General features: G+C 36.3%; 1 protein-coding gene across 4 annotated transcripts; it reads left to right on the top strand.

The window, feature by feature from the left end:
• The first annotated feature begins 438 nt into the window (after positions 1 to 438).
• On the top strand, positions 439 to 17134 carry cib (thymosin beta cib). 4 transcript variants are annotated; one of them, XM_068367892.1, is made up of 9 exons: positions 439 to 645; positions 4562 to 4675; positions 6488 to 6601; positions 7107 to 7220; positions 10169 to 10282; positions 12786 to 12899; positions 14052 to 14165; positions 14653 to 14766; positions 16487 to 17134. In XM_068367892.1, the coding sequence occupies exons 1-9, from the start codon at positions 513 to 515 to the stop codon at positions 16510 to 16512; spliced, it is 957 nt and encodes a 318-aa protein (XP_068223993.1). In that variant the 5' UTR covers positions 439 to 512; the 3' UTR covers positions 16513 to 17134. The 4 variants fall into 4 exon arrangements, with proteins under 4 accessions (XP_068223993.1, XP_068223994.1, XP_068223995.1 ...); XM_068367893.1 differs by lacking the exon at positions 4562 to 4675 and having other exon boundaries at positions 440 to 645; XM_068367894.1 differs by lacking the exon at positions 7107 to 7220 and having other exon boundaries at positions 440 to 645.
• Positions 17135 to 18934: the final 1800 nt, after the last annotated feature.

Raw genomic sequence — 18934 nt, 5'->3', positions numbered from 1 at the left:
TTATGATTAAAATTGTGGCCTTGTTGATGACCAGGATTTGGCCTTTTGCTTGACCTTGACTTTGGACTCGACCTTGACCTCCGTTAACATGTACTAATTGGCGTGGATTTTCATACTCTAACATGAACCAATTTTGAAGTCTCTACGATGACAGTGTCCATACTTATGGCCGATTGTGAATTGGGAATTTTGCTTGACCTTGACCTTTGCCTTTCAAAATTTAATTATTTCCAGATTTTTACATAATAACCCTACGATTAAAATTGTGGTCAGGAAGCTGTTCATAAACGGGGTAGAACATAACCTCTTAATTTCGTTTGCGAAAGTAAAAATCCTAAAATATATCGTCCAACATGTTTTAGTATTTTTATATTGCTGTCATATCAAACTAAGAATAATTCCTAATGTTATGTTGTCATCCCAAACTTTAACAAAAAAGAGAAATGCCTAATATTGCATTTTTTTCCTTTACAGCCTTCATCCCATAGCTTTAAATCCTCACAAAACACAAGATGAGTACCGAGAAGACCCTGAAGGATCTCCCCAAGGTCGACCCAACCCTCAAGGGCCAGCTCGAAGGCTTCACCCCCGACAAACTCAAGAAGACCGACACGGAAGAGAAGACAATATTGCCTTCGAAGGAGGGTGAGTAGAGTGCCCTTTTTGTTTCCTCCGTTTCATTTTGAATTCCCAGTTTTTTAAGATAATCATATATATGGATTTTTTTGTTTTTGAGGAATCGAAAGGGATATAATATTCAAGAGGTAGGTCGTGCTTTGGGGTTTATTTCTATTGCATGCGTCAGTGAGTGAAGATTTTTGGTCAATAATTTGACTTGCAAACGAGTGCTGAAGTTCATCATAATGTGTGATTTTGTCATGTCTTGTACTACCAATATAGGTCAAATTTGATTAGTTTCAATTATGTAATCTAAACAGGCCTACCTTTTTGGCTTGTGGTAGAGGCCTACTTTTTGTTAATGGAACAGTTATATGATGAAGTTTATGATACCTTATGAAAGGAAAACCAAATGTCACAGTAGTATATACTGCAATACCACTTTTTCTAATAAAAACTGTTGATTACCAAACTACTGTATTGACAAATATCCTAATTAGCTATGCTGTAATGTCTTTGTCTTTGCATAATCAAATACAGCATAATTCATTACAGTTCTGGATGATATATTATGCATCTACATTACTTTTTCTAATAAAAACTGTTGATTACCAAACTACTGTATTGACAAATATCCTAATATTATGCTGTAATGTCTTTGTATTTGCATAATCAAATACAGCGTAATTCATTACAGTTTTGGATGATATATTATGCATCTACATTATTCATTGTCTACAACTAATGAATGGGAAGCTGATCTCTCCACAGTAGCTAAGGGTTGAGAGATGCTGATAATGCGTGGGATGTACTGGGGGAGTTGGGAGGGTCATTTGGTTGGAGACAGGGTGGCTGGGTGTTTTCAGATAGGGGGAAAGACTATCTTTAAAGGGGCACTATCGTTTGATGCGGAGGCCGGCCAGGGAGGCACTTGCTGTTTGTACGAGGAGCTATTGGTGCGTGGGAATGCACTGGCATTTTTGCTTGATTGAAGGACTGTCGTTTGTGTGTGGAGCTTTGAGGTGCTGGATATAATTGTTCTGGGAAATTTAAAATGAACTGAAAGGGATGCTTTTCTGTTTACAAAGTGTAACGAAAAGGAATAAATGATTTTTGTTTATATGTCAAGAAATGAGACACCCTTCTTTTTACTATGTGTAACACCAAATAGCTTTTGTAGAAAAATCAGGTATCTAGTTGACACTTCTCCACTGAAAGGGATGCTTTTCTGTTTACAAAGTGTAACGAAAAGGAATAAATGATTTTTGTTTATATGTCAAGAAATGAAAGACAACCTTCTTTTTACTATGTGTAACACCAAATAGCTTTTGTAGAAAAATCAGGTATCTAGTTGACACTTCTCCACTGAAAGGGATGCTTTTCTGTTTACAAAGTGTAACGAAAAGGAATAAATGATTTTTGTTTATATGTCAAGAAATGAAAGAAACCCTTCTTTTTACTGTGTGTAACACCAAATAGCTTTTGTAGAAAAATCAGGTAACTAGTAGACACACTTCTCCACCGAGCAAGGAAATAGTTTCGCACCTAAATGCCTGGAGGACGCGACGTTTTATATTTTCTGGACAAAGTTTGTCTGGTCTGTACAGTCCATTACCCACGCACGACTGTGTCGAACGCGAAATAATATGACCCTCGCGGACAGAGCAATGGCAAAGGTAAAGTAATGTGATCAACGATTTGAATCTGTTGAGGAAATTGATTGGTGTCGGAAGTAACAGCGAGTACGTTGGTACAGAGGCAAGATTTGCTGCTCGCTCTTGGCTTTGGTTTAAACTACACAGTATATTAACTGCAGTGTTATTTTTTATGAATGCCTGATACAGTACATGTAGATACAGTATATGCTGTATAAGTTTGGAGAGTTCACTTAATGAAACGTATTAGATGCGGTGCTGTATTGTATGTTGCTAACTCGTAACAATGCAATATGGTACGGCAAATTCCCTAATGCAGTATACAGTAGTAGTGTAACTTAGTATTGTTGCAGTCAATGCTGTAATACAGTACTGTATTGGAACTTGCATATTTTTTGCCTATAGCGATACTGAAGCATGAATCATTTTTTTAGTGCATGTCTTTTGGGATGGGCTATAGTCTGCCCGTTTTCTGGCTTCTTGATCCTTCAGTATTTTTCATTATTTTTCATCGAAGACAATTTAGGTACTCCTTTTTATTAACAGTTAGAAGCAGCCTTAACTACTCACGGATGGAGAGAAACTGGTCATACTAGACTCCCACATATCCAATCGTGTTCCATATCTTTCTAGACGAGGTTAACTCTATTTGGGGAAGGATAGCCATGGTTGTTTTAAACACGTCTGATACATATACGGTATCTTTCGGGATATTCGCTCCTGGGGTAGTAACCCCGTGACACAGGTAAAATTCTCTGGTATATCACTCACAGAAATATCCCAAATAGAAAGCTGCCTAGAGGGACTTCCATCAGGACGACATGGCTATCTCGCCCAAAAATAGATTTTTCCTATATCAAAATCCCTTTTATATTCATAGATAGTTTAAGATAGTGGTAAATTTCTCTCACCTTGATCATTGTTCCATTCTGAAAATTGTTAACCACATTTTAGCCAGTTTATTTCCAATTTCTACACCTATCTGTACCCATAGGTCTTCCCAACTAATTTTTTTCTCCCAGATTTATTTGGGTTTAAGGTGAATTATTTTTATCTAAATTTTATTGCATTTTTGAAAACTTGGGACTTGTGTATCCTAATGGTTGACAAGGTTGTTTTGATATTTTTCTCAGACTGAAAACTTTAGGTGCCAAAGTTGAAATTTGAAGTTCACTTGTGACTTTTTTATCTAATTGCACATATAAAATGTCATCTTGCAATGCCATAAGCTCACTATTTTTGAGTTACAATTTTCTGTAATAAGTAATCTGATTCTCTATAAAAATATGTAAAGTAGTTGGGATAAAAAAAAATTTTCTTCAGGCCCTCTGCTTAACCCTTTTACCTCCAATGGACGTACTGGTACGTCTCACAAAATTCATCCCTTTACCCCCTTGGACGTACCGGTACGTCCTTGCAAAAAACTATTTACTTTTTTGCATATTTTTGATTTTCCAAAATAATGAGACCAACCTGACCTCTCTTTGACGAAAATTAAGGCTGTTAGCGCAATTAAAAAAAATATATTGCAAAATGTGCTTGAAAAAGAAAAAAAAAGCCTGGGGGTTAAGGGTTGGAAAGTTCCAAATAGCATTGGGGGTAAAAGGTTAAATAAATGAGCTTTCTATAAAGCTTACTTTTAATTATTATATGTTCACTGATTGTTCAAAGTATCAAGGTTAGACTTCCAAAAACTATAGCGTTTGAAGAGGTTCACTGAACATTATATAGTTAAAATTGTAAATTTGCTTTGATGGCATTTTTCGGTTTGGATATCTTTAATAGTAAGACTGTTTAAGGTTTATATAGTACTGTGCATTCGGACATTGTTGAGGTTGTCGGTAATTTTTCAATCTAGTTACGTGGATTTTTCACATCTCGAGTTGTCCCTGCTAGAGGTACTGAACATAAGCATTTGATGATTTGGAAAATTAATTCGCATTGTAATATCAATGCTGAAATTTAACGTAATTTTTTATATTTTAGATTCAAGTTTATCCCTAATTTTGACCAATTTTTAGCCTAACCCTTTTCCTTTAGGTTAAATCTTAAGACCGATAGCAGTTCTTACCCTTCAATTTAGAAATGTCAGTCCCTCGGAGTAGTTTGAAAAAATCTATGGCTGTCCAATCTTTATAATTTTAGCTTGGAAATTTCACAAGTCCCTTCATTTAGTCCTTTTGACAGTACTGTATTTTCCTGTAGTTTCCCGACTCTTATAACGGACTCTACGGTATTGAAGCTGCTTCTTTTTATGCATGTTGCTTTATTATTGCATGTTAAAACAGACCTGGAAAGCGAGAAGCAACGCAATGAACACCTGGAGAACATCGCTAAATTCCCTTGCGGGAGGCTGAAACGAACCTCGACGTCAGAGAAAATTGTCCTTCCCACTAGCTCAGGTAAGGGTTTTTTTCTTGGGACAGTTGCTCTCTTCCCCTGTTTGTACTTGCTAGCTGGAAGTGAATTGGCTGCCGTGTGACGGAATAGCTTCTGGATGTGAGATGGAAGTTGATGTCGTACCCGTTGTTGATGCTAGGGTGTCGTGGCCGCCAACAGTCTACTTCAACGGCCACCTGGTTTTGCTGGCTTTGATGATGTTCGTAGAAATGTTAAATGTTTAACTTTGTGTGTTAAACTCGTATTGAGAAGTCAACTTCTCGAACAGTCCTTGAATAGGAAAGTCTCGGTTGGAGGGTAATGCCATCAATCGACCTCCTGTAGTTGAGTTTAGGCATTACATAAAGGGCTTAGCTGTTTTCCCTTTGCCCATAGCTAGACTTGCTTTATATCTTTCTACTTGACCTCCATTCTTGCTTCCTCGGTGTAACCATCCCTGATCTACTAGGGCACTGAATATTCTCAGACCCGGGCAACTGGGCTACGTATTCAACTAAAATCAATAAATCCGATCTAGTAAAGAAAGTTCTTGCTTGCTTTTGAAGGGCAATTTCTATGGATATAAGCATTGCTTGCATCTTCTGAAAGCTGGGTAAGTGGTGGTTGTTGTTTATTAGGTAGGACAGTAAAGGTTTGGGGTAGTAGACTTAAGAACAAAGCATTTTGCATACAGCTTTACTGTGCAACATGAGAACAAAGCATTGTAGAGTACAGCTCCTGACTGTGCAACATAACAAAGCATTGTGGAGTACAGCCCTGACTGTATTAGAACATACGGGAATGCAATGGACAATGCATCTTAATCAAATTACTGTTATTTGCCGTTATCAGTTGTAACCTGACTCCTTCCCCCAGATCATTTCATTAACAGGTTTTATTTTAACCCTTTTACCCCCAAAGGACGTACTGGTACGTTTCACAAAAGCCATCCCTTTACCCCCATGGACATACCGGTACGTCCTTTTTTTCATATTTTTGATAATTTTTCGAAAAAATTCAGGCATTTTCCAAGAGAATGAGACCAACCTGACCTCTCTATGACAAAAATTAAGGCTGTTAGAGCAATTTAAAAAAAAATATACTGCAAAATGTGCTGGGGAAAAAAAATATCCCCCTAGGGTTAAGGGTTAGAAATTTCCAAAGAGCCTGGGGGTAAAAGGGTTAATTTCCCCAACATTTGATGTGCTTCTGTTCCTTTCAAGAAGTTGATGTACCTATAGTCCATTTCTTTTAGCGATGCATATTTGCAACGACTCGCGGCGGTGCCTTTTTAGCTCGGAAAAGTTTCCGGATCGCTGATTGGCTAGAATTATCTTGTCCAACCAATCAGCGATCCGGAAACTTTTCCTTTTAGCTCGGAAAAGTTTCCGGATCGCTGATTGGCTAGAATTATCTTGTCCAACCAATCAGCGATCCGGAAACTTTTCCTTTTAGCTCGGAAAAGTTTCCGGATCGCTGATTGGCTAGAATTATCTTGTCCAACCAATCAGCGATCCGGAAACTTTTCCTTTTAGCTCGGAAAAGTTTCCGGATCGCTGATTGGCTAGAATTATCTTGTCCAACCAATCAGCGATCCGGAAACTTTTCCGAGCTAAAAGGGCACCGCCGCGAGTCGGTGCAAATATGCATCGCTAAGAGAAATGGACTATAGGATGTATGATAATAATCTCCTCTTTGTAGAGCAAGTCCCTCCCTCCCTCCCGTTCCCTTTCCCCAGCCTGACAGACATGAATGTTGCACAAGCAATCCTGTCCTCACCTGGTATTCTTGTTGATTTCTGTGCATGAGCTTGCAGCATGTTCTGGTAATTTCAGATGTGGAGGCAGAGAAGAAAGAAAAGGCCCATCTCCAAGCCGTGGAGGGCTTCAACGCTGCAAATTTGAAGCATGCAAACACAAAAGAGAAAATTGTGTTGCCGGCTAAAGAAGGTGTGTTCGCTTGCTTTAGTTTCTCTTTATTTTATAATTTCTGCTTCTGCTTGTGTGAAATTTTTAGCATCAGGAGAGATTTGACGGTTCTCGTCTGCTACTCCTGTTTTAAAAAAAAAAAGTTCTGCAGTTCATTGAGAATGGAGTTATAATTGCAATGTAGTTTTATTTTTGTAAAATTGATAATTAAGAATGCCTCCTTGGAATTGAATCATTGGTAAGACAATGTTCTTTTATCCCTTGCAAGAATGTCAATAGCATGAATTATCTTGCACTGCATACTGTATAGCATGATTTTTCAGTGTAGTTTCAGTGTATTACAATACAGTATTTACATGTACCATACCTACTGTATTCAGTGTAAAAAAAACCATTATAACAGGTTTACCAGTTGTCTGATTGTAGAAAGCTGAATTGAATGAACAGCTACCTTTTTTTATTAACCACTTGGGAAGTACCAGAGGGTTTATTAACCTCTATTGTCGGCTGCTTCTACCCCCTCCAGATATTGAAACCGAAAGAACGCACCAAAGTATTTTCCAAGGAGTAACTGGCTTTAACAAAGCCAATATGCGGCATGCGGAAACGCAAGAAAAAGTTGCCCTTCCAGCCAAAGAAGGTAGAATTTGGGACAGAGACCTTTTTATAGCTAACCTTCTAAGCTTTTCAAAAAAGTGTTTCTAAACCGTGTATGTAGATTAACCCGATGGGCGCGTATGCAAGTTTGGTCGTCTCCTTTGGGATGATAATTGGAAGTCTCTTTATCTCTGATGGGGGGAAATTTTGATATAGAAAGCAGAATTGTGACATAGAAGTGTTATAAAACCAAAGTAATTCAAAATTCAGCCTCGACTTCTCTTGTATTGATGAGGTGTACTGGGATTTTTTAACTAGACATAATTTTTGTCTTTTTAGATTATTGAATCTATACCATTTAAAAATTTAGTTTTCACATTATTTGGGGCCTTTTTAAGGAAGTCCTAACTTTTTAAGACTGTCTAATCTTGCCCCATTTTAAAACGTACTCTCCAAATTGTTATAAAAAGCCTAGAGTACTGATATATCGAGACATAATAATCATCCCTTTTTGCATACTATAGTCAATTTCTTTTAGCGATGCAGATTTGCACCGACTCGCAGCGGGCCCCTTTTAGCTTGGAAAAGTTTCCTGATCGATGATTGGTTGGACGAGATAATTCTAACCAGCACCGACTCGCAGCGGTGCCCTTTTAGCTCGGAAAAGTTTCCTGATCGATGATTGGTTGGACAAGCTAATTCTAACCAGCACCGACTCGCAGCGGTGCCCTTTTAGCTTGGAAAAGTTTCCTGATCGATGATTGGTTGGACGAGATAATTCTAACCAATCAGCGAACAGGAAACTTTTCCGGGCTAAAAGGGCACCGCTGCGAGTCGGTGCAAATCTGCTTCGATAAAAGAAATGGACTATAGTTTCCTGTAGTCAAGGGACTAAATATTGTCAACCTGGACGACTGAACTTGTCTGCTTGCCGGAAACGTAGCAGTGATCCTTCTGAATCTAGACTCCTGTTTTAAAGTAATTAACCATAGAATATCCTAACCCCCGAGCACAGTAAATCAGGGCTGTTTTAATCGACGTAGGCGTTTTGTGATAACCTTAACCCTTTCACCCCCAAAGGACGTGCCGGTACGTTCTTGCAAAACACTGTTAATTACATGTTTTTGATAATTTTACGAGAAACTTCAGGCATTTTCCAAAAGAATGAGACCAACCTGACCTCTCTAGGACAAAAATTAAGCTTGTTAGAGCAATTTAGAAAAATTATATAGCAAAATGTGCTCGAAATTTAACCTTATGGTGGGGGTAAAAGGGTTAACACAGTTGCACTTTTGTAAGTATGAACATTAGCCAGGAATGTGGAAGTGTTCGCTATCTTTCAACTTCTTGTTTGTGCACAGTGGGTTCAATGGTGTGGCTACTGGCTAGTGTCGTTCCCAAGTTGTCTTGGGGAAACGGCGATGAGCTATATACTGTACGATACTTGGATTGCTTGCTAAAGCATTAAAATATCTTGCTGTAATTTTTTATTAAGGCTTCACTTCTTTCACTGCACCGTGGAAATTGTTAAAGTAAATTTACTAAACTTTTAACCTTGTCTATTCTACTAAAAAGTAACCATGAAGTATATTTGTTCCGACACAAATACTCACCGAGAACTACTTTTCTGTGGAGGTCACCAAGTGACTCCACAGAAAAGTAGTTCTCGGTGAGTATGTTAGGAAAAATAAAAATAGTTTAAAATTTTTTATTTGTTCCGACACAAATACTCACCGAGAACTACTTTTCTGTGGAGGTCACCAAGTGACTCCACAGAAAAGTAGTTCTCGGTGAGTATGTTAAGAAAAATAAAAATAGTTTAAAATTTTTTATTTGTTCCGACACAAATACTCACCGAGAACTACTTTTCTGTGGAGGTCACCAAGTGACTCCACAGAAAAGTAGTTCTCGGTGAGTATGTTAGGAAAAATAAAAATTGTTTAAAAATTTTTATTTGTTCCGACACAAATACTCACCGAGAACTACTTTTCTGTGGAGGTCACCAAGTGACTCCACAGAAAAGTAGTTCTCGGTGAGTATGTTAGGAAAAATAAAAATTGTTTAAAATTTTTTATTTGTTCCGACACAAATACTCACCAAGAACTACTTTTCTGTGGAGTCACTAGGTGACCTCCACAGAAAAGTAGTTCTCGGTGAGTATGTTAGGAAAAATAAAAATTGTTTAAAGTTTTTTATTTGTTCCAACACAAATACTCACCAAGAACTACTTTTCTGTGGAGTCACTAGGTGACCTCCACAGAAAAGTAGTTCTCGGTGAGTATGTTAGGAAAAATAAAAATTGTTTAAAATTTTTGATATTTTGTTTAATTTTAATAGTAACTATTAATGTTGGAACAGTGCAGATTCTCTCCCTACTTATTACTATGTTGCCTTGTCTACATTTTTTTAATTGGCTGCTTTAACTTTACCTATTTTTCCCCAATTTTTTTAAGCATTTAATGCTAAGTTTTGTATACAAAAATCCTTTACGAAACTTTTAAAAAGTAAAAAATGCCAAGATAGTCTTGTTGCTATATAATTGTGCTTAGATATAGTTTATAATTTTATTTTCAGAGTTTAATTTTGGCTAAGTTTATGATTTTAAAAAAATTCTATTCCAGATATTTTTAATTTATCCGAGCGTTTACTGGTCATCATCGGGAACTTGAATTCTAGATACCAATTTCAAATTAATCAGTTATTTATGGAACTTATAAATATACAGCTTTTGTATCTTGGTGCATTCAGATTTTTTATTTAAATATTGAATTAATGAAAATTGTATGTGAATCCTTTTTTTCTTGGGTAAGTAGATCTTAAAATCCTTCATGTACGGAGCATGCACAAACACTTGATATTGCATATGAAGAAAAACTAAAACCCACTGTACTATTTATCATGACACTATCACTGTACTTCCTTCGGGTGAAATGTACAAAACTTGCCCCCTCACGAACAATAAACTCATCCTATTGACGGTGTCGCTATCAGATATCGAGACAGAGAAGACGCACCAGGGAATATTCCGTGGCGTCGCAGACTTCGACAAGTCTCAGATGAGGCATGCGGAGACCGAAGAGAAAGTAGCGTTGCCCGACAAAGAAGGTATTCGTTGTTGTGGGCTTTTTGATTTTGTAGACGGGTTGAAGGTTGTACATCCACGGGAATTTGAATTGGGACTTGACTTGTACATTATTAGAGCAGTTGAAACAATATTGTATTCGCATTGTTGGCTGTTGAGCAGATTTCTACTAATGGAAGACGCTGCTTTTTAAAATCTTAATTGATAAGCTATTGTGGTTGAATTATAAAGTATTTGCTTGAAAAAACTATTAGAACGCTACTTGTATCTTCCCTAGAAAGGGAAGATTGGTTTATAAATATAAAATTACTGCAGTAATTTTGAGTGAAGTAGGTCTTCTAATACAAATATTTGACATTTGTGTTAATTTAGACCTTTTGCTTTATTGCACATACAGTATATAACCTGCACTTGTGCTACGTATGTAGATATATAGTGAATCGTGTTTTGTAGTTAACATGGTCAAAGGTAGTTTTAATGGGAAACTTAGGTAAAAGAAATCTGGGACTAGTTTATTTTCCCTTTATTTTCTGTTAAAAAAAATTATAGCTATTTTTTCTTGGTAAACTAATTTGACAAGTATATTCTAGCTTCCTAGTAAGAAAGTTTGATATTGTAGGTATTACGGTACTTTTTTGGCTTATATAGTTTGAAAATTTAAATGGTAATTTTTCTATAGCCATTATTGTTTATTTTACCAAGCGTATATAAGAACAATGGAAAACAATATAGTCAAAACAGGGCTACAGGAAGAGAAGAAATTTCATAGCTCTTCGCTTTAAAGTTATCAGATAGCAAGTTTGTAGTGTGGCGTTAATTCGCGAGACTATGAAGGGTTGAGTTTGGTGGCACGCTAGTTTAGCGCACGTTTCTGGCATCATAGAAGGCAGGAGACTTGATAGTTTAGTAAATATGCAATTGCACTTGTTTGGAATCACTAAACGATGTTGCACTGGTGTTATTGGGTTGAATTTATTACACGCACATTGTTTGGGGAAGTTTTGTGATAAGATTTTTAACTTTCATTTGCACATTTTTAGACAATTTTGGACATGATTTTGACTAACACATGGAAAAGTTCTTTTTGATATTGGAAAAATTGAAAATTATAGAAATTGGATGTTTTAGTTATTGCATTAACCTAAAAAGCTAAGAAAAATATGTATCATAGATATTAAATGTTGTGAAGTGTGGTGTGGGCAAGTATGTTAACAGTAACATCTTGTAGTGTCCTCGTTTTAATTAAATCTGTACATTTTAGTTCTTGCGTTAACCTAAAATATTAGAAGAAAAAGATGTATCGTAGATATTTAAATGTTTAAGTGTGGTGTGTGCGCGCGTCTGTTAACAGTAACATCTTGTCATTTTGATTAAATCTCCTGTATACAGTAAGACCTCATTTCCTTTCCTCACTGGGCTATTCTCCCTGTTGGAGCCCCTGGGCTTAAAGCATCCTGCTTTTCCAACTAGGGTTGTAGCTTAGCAAGTAATAATAATAATAATGCCTTCCAAAGTCATAGTAGAGGATCTGCTATTGCAATTTATTGGGTTTGAAATTACATTTTTTATATACAAGATCGCGTAAAAGTCTAAGATCGTGTTATAAAAAAGTCTTGCTGTTGTATCTATTTGGTAGAACCTCCTTTTGGTCTTACTGTATACAGAATCTCATGGAAATATTTTCCTTCAAGTTAAATGTATGTACAGTACATACCTGGTAGCTTATCATAAATCTGTAACATAAAGTAATTTATTATGTAGATATTGTTTAGTGCCTTATAACTGTAAAGAACTACTTTTAGCACTGTTGATTTTAGATAAAACGGCATAACTGTTATAACTTCAGCATGAATTGTGCAGTGTTCAAAATTGTTACATTTAGTAACTGGAAATTATATTTCACTTAGTAGGGTTTGCCTTCTGAAAGAAACTAAATTTTAAACTCAAAGAAACCATTTCTTAATACTGTATTAAATACCTTTTTTCTTGACTGGTTTAGGTTAATATCATACTTTTTAATTGGAGCACAAACATTGCAATTTCTAATTAAGAGTTTTAACTGTTTTGCACAAACAGGCCTTTTAATTTTATGTGAGCCTCATGCCTTTAAAATTGACTCAAAGTAAATAATTTATTCTAAGGCAGTGTTTTAATATTTTAAATCTACAGTTGACATTTCTTAGGGTATTGGGATATACAGAACAAAGTTTTTAGTAATTATACATTTCTCAGGATATTTGGTACTGTATATATAAAGTATAGTGATTATTTCAAAGCTTAATTTTTGACTGTTCATTTCATTATACTGTATACCTGTAAAAGTAAGTTTAAAATTTAATGTAATTTCCAAATAGGGCGTAATACTTCTAAATTTACTGTACAGTTACTGTATGTTTACTATAAGATTTTGTGGGATATTCTATGTACCATATACAGTATGCCAATTTCATCTATATTCTTATCTCATACAGGAGTTTGAGATTAGATAATGTTAAAAGCCGGTTTGAAATTATTTTCCCTGTGTAGATATCGCATTAGAGAAAGCTCACCAGAGCATTTTCCAAAGATTGACGTCGTACGACAAGAGCTGCATGCGGCAGGTTTCGACCGAGGAGAAGGTAGTCCTTCCTTCGACAGCAGGTTATGCCGCGAGAGCATCTGTTTGGAGCTTGACGCAAATAACAGAGCCGTTGTCTTTGTGTCGTCACGTTTAATAGTTTCTTTGGGGGCGTAACATTTTTGGCATTTGGCACCTTTTCGACGTGAATTTTTACGATAACATGTGAAGCTCGGCATAACATTGAATACTTGATAAAGCAACTTCACTTACCAATACAGTGTTGACTAACTTGCTTTTATCCCTGTGCCTGCCTTAAAGCAAATTGATCATTTAGTCAAACTATGATATTCAGAAGGCTGTTATCCTAACTTTTTTTTCAATATTTATGTAATACTTTTCGACCTATTTATGAAACCCTATAATTGCGATATAATTTATTTATGAAACCCTATAATTGCGATATAATTTTTTTATGTTTATAAATTAAAGTAAGATTTCAGTCGGTACCCTTAAAATAAGCACGAGAAGACTGCTGTAGAAGGGTACTACTTAAGCCTAATTTTTTTACCATTATACAGGGTGTCTCAAAAAATGTACTCACTCTTAGAATTAAGAGAAAACCTTTATTTATGGACATAGAGCGAAATGAAATAGCATCGAATACATGAGACAGATGTGTTTGAAGAATCATGTTTGCGAATGTTCAAATTGATGACCATTATTGTCCAGACAACGCTGATAACGCGCACCAAGGGATTCGCAAACGTTGTGAAACATTTCTTCGAAACTAAGTTGATTTCCTGCCATAGCTTCAGTAATTCAGGATATCTGCAACACAAAAAAAGACTGAGTACATTTATAATAGTCATCAATTTGAACATTTGTCTCATGTATTCGATGCTATTTCATTTCGTTCTGTCCATAAATAAAGGTTTGCTCATAATTCTAAGAGTGAGTACATTTTTTTCAGACACCCTGTAGTATGCCCCTTTGTTCGGCTGTTATGTGCTAGCGTAATGATTCAAACTACGGAACTAGGCATCTTGTGTTTTTTTGTCTATGTTCTGCTTTTGGTAATAGCTAAGAGTTACACTAATTTATTCCATATTAGTGACAATATTTGAATTGCCAATTTATCGTGACCCCAGATATTTCTGCATTTCAATATAAGAATATAGTTTACTATTAACACCGAACTAAGATGTTCCTGACATAAATTGTACGTTCTGCAGACATACAGACCGAGAAGGCTCACCAGGGTATTTTTCAGCGTCTGCTCTCGTACGACAGAAGCGATTTGAAGCAGACTGAAACGGCAGAGAAAAATGTCTTGCCATCGAAAGAAGGTTGTTTGGGAGTGTGTGAAATTGACTTGTGATTGTAACACTCCTAATCTGTTTATTTGGAGACCATGGTGGATTGTGTTCACTGACCTGGCTTAACTATTATGATTTTTTCAGTCTGGCTGATTTAATTCCAAGCTTGTAACCGGTTTTATTTGTAGATTTAATAAATACTGTAACCAAGGCTTATATTTGCTCTGTTTATTTACAGTATTATTGTATATGATATTAATACTTATACTTTTGACATGTTTTTCTTCATGTACTATTTTTTAAATTTTAGTTTTTAAGTATTGTCTAATGTATTTTCATAAATGCACGCATTAAAAATCATGTACAGTATTCTTAACATTAACGGTATCCACTAACTAGACATTTATATCTGAATGTCAGAAATATATCTGGAAAAATGCTGTGTCCTCTGATAGTTAAGCAACATTTTAATTTTCACCAATGAATAACTTTTCTGATCTCGATCTCTCTTCCTCAGATATTGAGAAGGAGAAGGGCCAGCAGGCTCTCTTCCAGGGCATAGAGGGATTCAACCAATCGAATCTTAAGAAGACTGAAACACAGGAGAAGAACCCCCTCCCAACTAAGGAGGGTGAGTAGTCGGGTTTCATGTTTGGAAATCTTTAATGTTTTAACCCTATTACCCCCAGGCTATTTGGAAATTTCCAACCCTTAACCCCCAGGGAGTTATTTTTTTCCCAGCACATTTTGCAGTATATTTATTTTAAAGTGCTCTAACAGGCTTAATTTTTGTCATAGAGAGGTCAGGTTGGTCTCATTCTCTTGGAAAATGCCTGAATTTTCTTAAAAAAAAAAAAATTATCAATAATATGAAAAGATAAATTTTTATAGCATTTCTTTGCAAGGACGTACCGGTACTTCCATGGGGGTAAAGGGATGACTTTTGTGAAATGTACCAGTACGTCCTTTGGGGATAAAAGGGTTAAAGGTTCAAAAGTTGCTCATGAATGGCAGAGGCAAGGGACAGTAGGGCTATGCCCTAGAGACTGACCATATATACATATCAGTGCCCAAGCCCCCTCTTCACCCTAGCTAGGACCAAGGAGTGCCAGTATTTATAAGGTTCAAAAGTCGCTCATGAATGGCAGAGGCAAAGGACAGTAGGACAATGCCCTAGAGACTGACCATATATACATATCAGTGCCCAAGCCCCCTCTTCACCCTAGCTAGGACCAAGGAGTGCCAGTATTTATAAGGTTCAAAAGTCGCTCATGAATGGCAGAGGCAAAGGACAGTAGGGCTATGCCCTAGAGACTGACCATATATACATATCAGTGCCCAAGCCCCCTCTTCACCCTAGCTAGGACCAAGGAGGGCCAGGCAATGACTGCTGATGACTCAGCAGATAGATCTATAGGCTGCCCCAAGACCCCTATCCTTAGCTCACAAGGATAGTGAGGTTGCAGCAACCAAAGAAACTTAAGTGTCTGAGCGGGACTCGAACCCCAGTCAGGTGTTTACCAGTCAATGACGTTAGTCTAGTTTTTAAGAGCTTTGCTGGGCCACATTTCAAGGGCTCATCAGACTAGAGAAAATGCAACAAGGAATTAATGCTGTTTGGTTATTTCTTTGGGGGCTTACTTTCGAAGTCTGTAGGTTCATCGGTCATCTTTGTTCACATAATAATTATTGTATGTAATGGACCTCATGGTCTTGACTCTTTTGGACAAAAAATTTAGTTTGAAACTATTGGATGTATCCCTTTAAGAAAATAATTTGTAATTTAAAAATTTAGTTTAAATCTTTCATATGAACTTTGATACGAATCAGGATGTGCAGTAGGTTAAAATTATCTTGAATTAAAAACCATACAGATTGATACAGTAGTTTATTTTAAAGCATTTTATTTCATAGAAATAGCTACTGTATATAAAACTCAGATTCTGATATATGCTAGGCTCTTTAGTGTTAGAAAGATAGTGAACAGAAGATTTAATGCCACACTCTTGTATGTCATATCTTTTGCTTAATTTTGTATATACAGAAGGTCCAATTATCAAATAAATCAAACTAAAAATAAGATGAGATACTGTAATAAAAATATATACTTAAATACAGTAGCAAAACATTTGTAATAACATATCTTTCATTTGTAACATGACTTATAGGTATTGAATTCAGGTTAGGCTAAAATTTAACAAAATTTCACTTGCAAGCAATTTGACTTACAGCTTCTTGGAACTAATCAAGTTTTCTAAGTTAGGGACATGTATTTTGGGCTTAGTAACCTAAGTTGCTTTTTAAGAACATAGATTCAATGAATTAATGTTGATCTTTCAATTTGCTTACAGTAATCGAGCAGGAGAAGAATGCCTAACGGACGTGGCACACACAGCGCGCCTATTACATGTCGTACTTTCCTCGCTCTCCTATTGGCTAGTGGAAGCTCCACCGGCCCTATTTTGTACTTTGATAAGTATAGTCTTATATAGTAAGAAAAAATACTGATTTTGTAACCTAAAACTACTTTTTTTTTGCTTTATTCTATGATGAAGGTGCTCACTTTATAGCAAGGCGTTGGCAAGTTTGTCGCAGGTACGATACGAAGAGCGGAAGTTGGTTTTTTCCCCAATTTTATTTCTGTCTCTCTTCTCTCTCTTGCTTCCGCACACCTTTTCCAAGACTTATCAATTGCTAGTGGACCAAATTCTCACCTTGCTTTCGTCTCCCATAAATAATTGTATAAGGATTAACTGCCAATGTGTAGTAGAGTTCTCAAATTGAACAAGATTACATTTTTTTAATGAGATTTTTGTATTACATAATGGAATGTCATGTGGTACAGTAAATTTGAGAGTTAAGATTATTTATTTAACTGTGATGGTTGGCATTTAGTTTTTTATTCTCAAAATATTGTATTACCTTTTCAATTGTGCTTTTTTGGGGCATCCAAGTTATTGTGATTTTGGGAGCCATTAAAAAAATGCTTTTGTAAATAAGTTGTTTAAATTTCCCCTATTTTGTGTACATTTTTATACATTTTTCAGAAATATTTTACAATCTTTTAAAGGCAACTGAATTTCCTTGTGAAAGGAAAAACAAAATTAGGTCCTTGTATTAATGTGATAAGTAATTTGCCTACTAAGAATGAAAATGTCTGTGAAAAAATAGAAATAATGTCCACAAAGGTATTTGCCCAGAAACCTTTGAGCCCAGTATGACGAAAGTGGCTTTCTTATTTCCTAAGAACACTTCGGGGTGTAGTTTTATATATATATATTATATATATATATATATAGTTTATTTCGATAATCTCCTCATGTTCGTATTGCTTTTGTCAATGGAAGCTTGGAGTGTGGACGTAACTCGAAAAAAAAAAAATAATACTTTACTACATATGTTGCAATGCCTCTGTGATGAGACTATTATTATTATTATTATTACTATTACTATCCAAGCTACAACCCTAGTTGGAAAAGCAAGATGCTATAAGCCCAGGGGCCCCAACAGGGAAAAATAGCCCAGTGAGGAAAGGAAATAAATAAATGAAGAGAACAAATTAACAATAAATTGTTCTAAAAAAAGTAAAACCTTCAAAACAGACATGTCACATATAAACTATAAACAACATCAAAAACTAATGTCATAAATAAACTATAAAAAGACTCGTGTCCACTATGTTGTAATGCCTCTGTGATGAAACCGATGTCCAACAGAAACATGCTGTGCATGACGGACAGTTTCTACAGTGAAAGTCAATGTGGAACGACCATTTCAAACTGTAGCACGACTCGTGTCGGCTGGCGGTTCTGGTAAACCACTCTGTAAAGGTTCTTCTCGTACAACCTCCCAGATTCGGGGTTTTATTGTATAGCCTCTTAGATAACCAGTGTAGTACTGTAATAATTCAAAGAACTATAAAGAAACTACAGTGCAGTTCAAGATAATGTTTACTTTTGTATTATAAAGTTTGGAGACCAGAAGGATATAGGCCTACCAAAGAACCATATCTCATTTTAGCCTTTAAACTTTAGGTTCAAATTCTTTTGCATTCGTGAAAGGTTAACCCTTTTACCCCCAGGCTCTTTGGAAATTTCTAACCCTTAACCCCCAGGGGGGTATTTTTTTCCCAGCACATTTTGCAGTATATTTTTTTTAAATTGCTCTAACAGCCTTAATTTTTGTCATAGAGAGGTCGGGTTGGTCTCATTCTCTTGGAAAATGCCTGAATTTTCTCAAAATTATCAAAAATATGAAAAAATAATTTTTATAGCATTTTTTTGCAACGACGTACCGGTACGTCCATGGGGGTAAAGGGATGAGTTTTGTGAAACGTACCAGTACGTCCTTTGGGGGTAAAAGGGTTAAATCTGACGACTCGGCAGATAGACCTATAGGCTCCTCCAAACACCCCATCTCAACCCTGATAATTTGGTCATTACAGCAGACTGAAGAACAGCAAGAGGTTTTTGGCATGGAAAGGAGCCCTAGAAAGTTAAGGATTGAAGGTGAACATGAAGCTAGCAAATGGTAAATATTGAAGGGGAAGGTAATGCCGTACTAAAACACGATTGTTCCAACACGAATACTTGCCTTCGAACTACTTTCTATAGGAGATCACTGGTTATCTCCTCTCTACGACCAGATTTGAGTATATACCCCCCCGTTCCGCGCTCTCGGTAGCTTTTACCCCCGGCATCCAGGAATGTGCCCCGAGGGTAGGATTAACGGCAGGTCGCCCGTTGGCCAGGTCACGCTCGTCATTAAGTTCTATTGCATTAGCATCATGCTAGTAAGGG

This window comes from Palaemon carinicauda, unplaced genomic scaffold, assembly GCF_036898095.1.
Source record: "Palaemon carinicauda isolate YSFRI2023 unplaced genomic scaffold, ASM3689809v2 scaffold1211, whole genome shotgun sequence".
NCBI lineage: Eukaryota > Metazoa > Arthropoda > Malacostraca > Decapoda > Palaemonidae > Palaemon > Palaemon carinicauda.
This window is presented reverse-complemented; position numbering and strand designations above follow the sequence as displayed.

Excerpts from the sequence above, each read along its gene's own strand:
- cib (XM_068367892.1), top strand. The coding sequence starts at position 513 with ATGAGTACCGAGAAGACCCTGAAGGATCTCCCCAAGGTCGACCCAACC. Across the intron at positions 646-4,561 it reads AATATTGCCTTCGAAGGAGG|ACCTGGAAAGCGAGAAGCAA; the intron begins GTGAGTAGAGTG and ends ATGTTAAAACAG. Across the intron at positions 7,221-10,168 it reads TGCCCTTCCAGCCAAAGAAG|ATATCGAGACAGAGAAGACG; the intron begins GTAGAATTTGGG and ends TGTCGCTATCAG.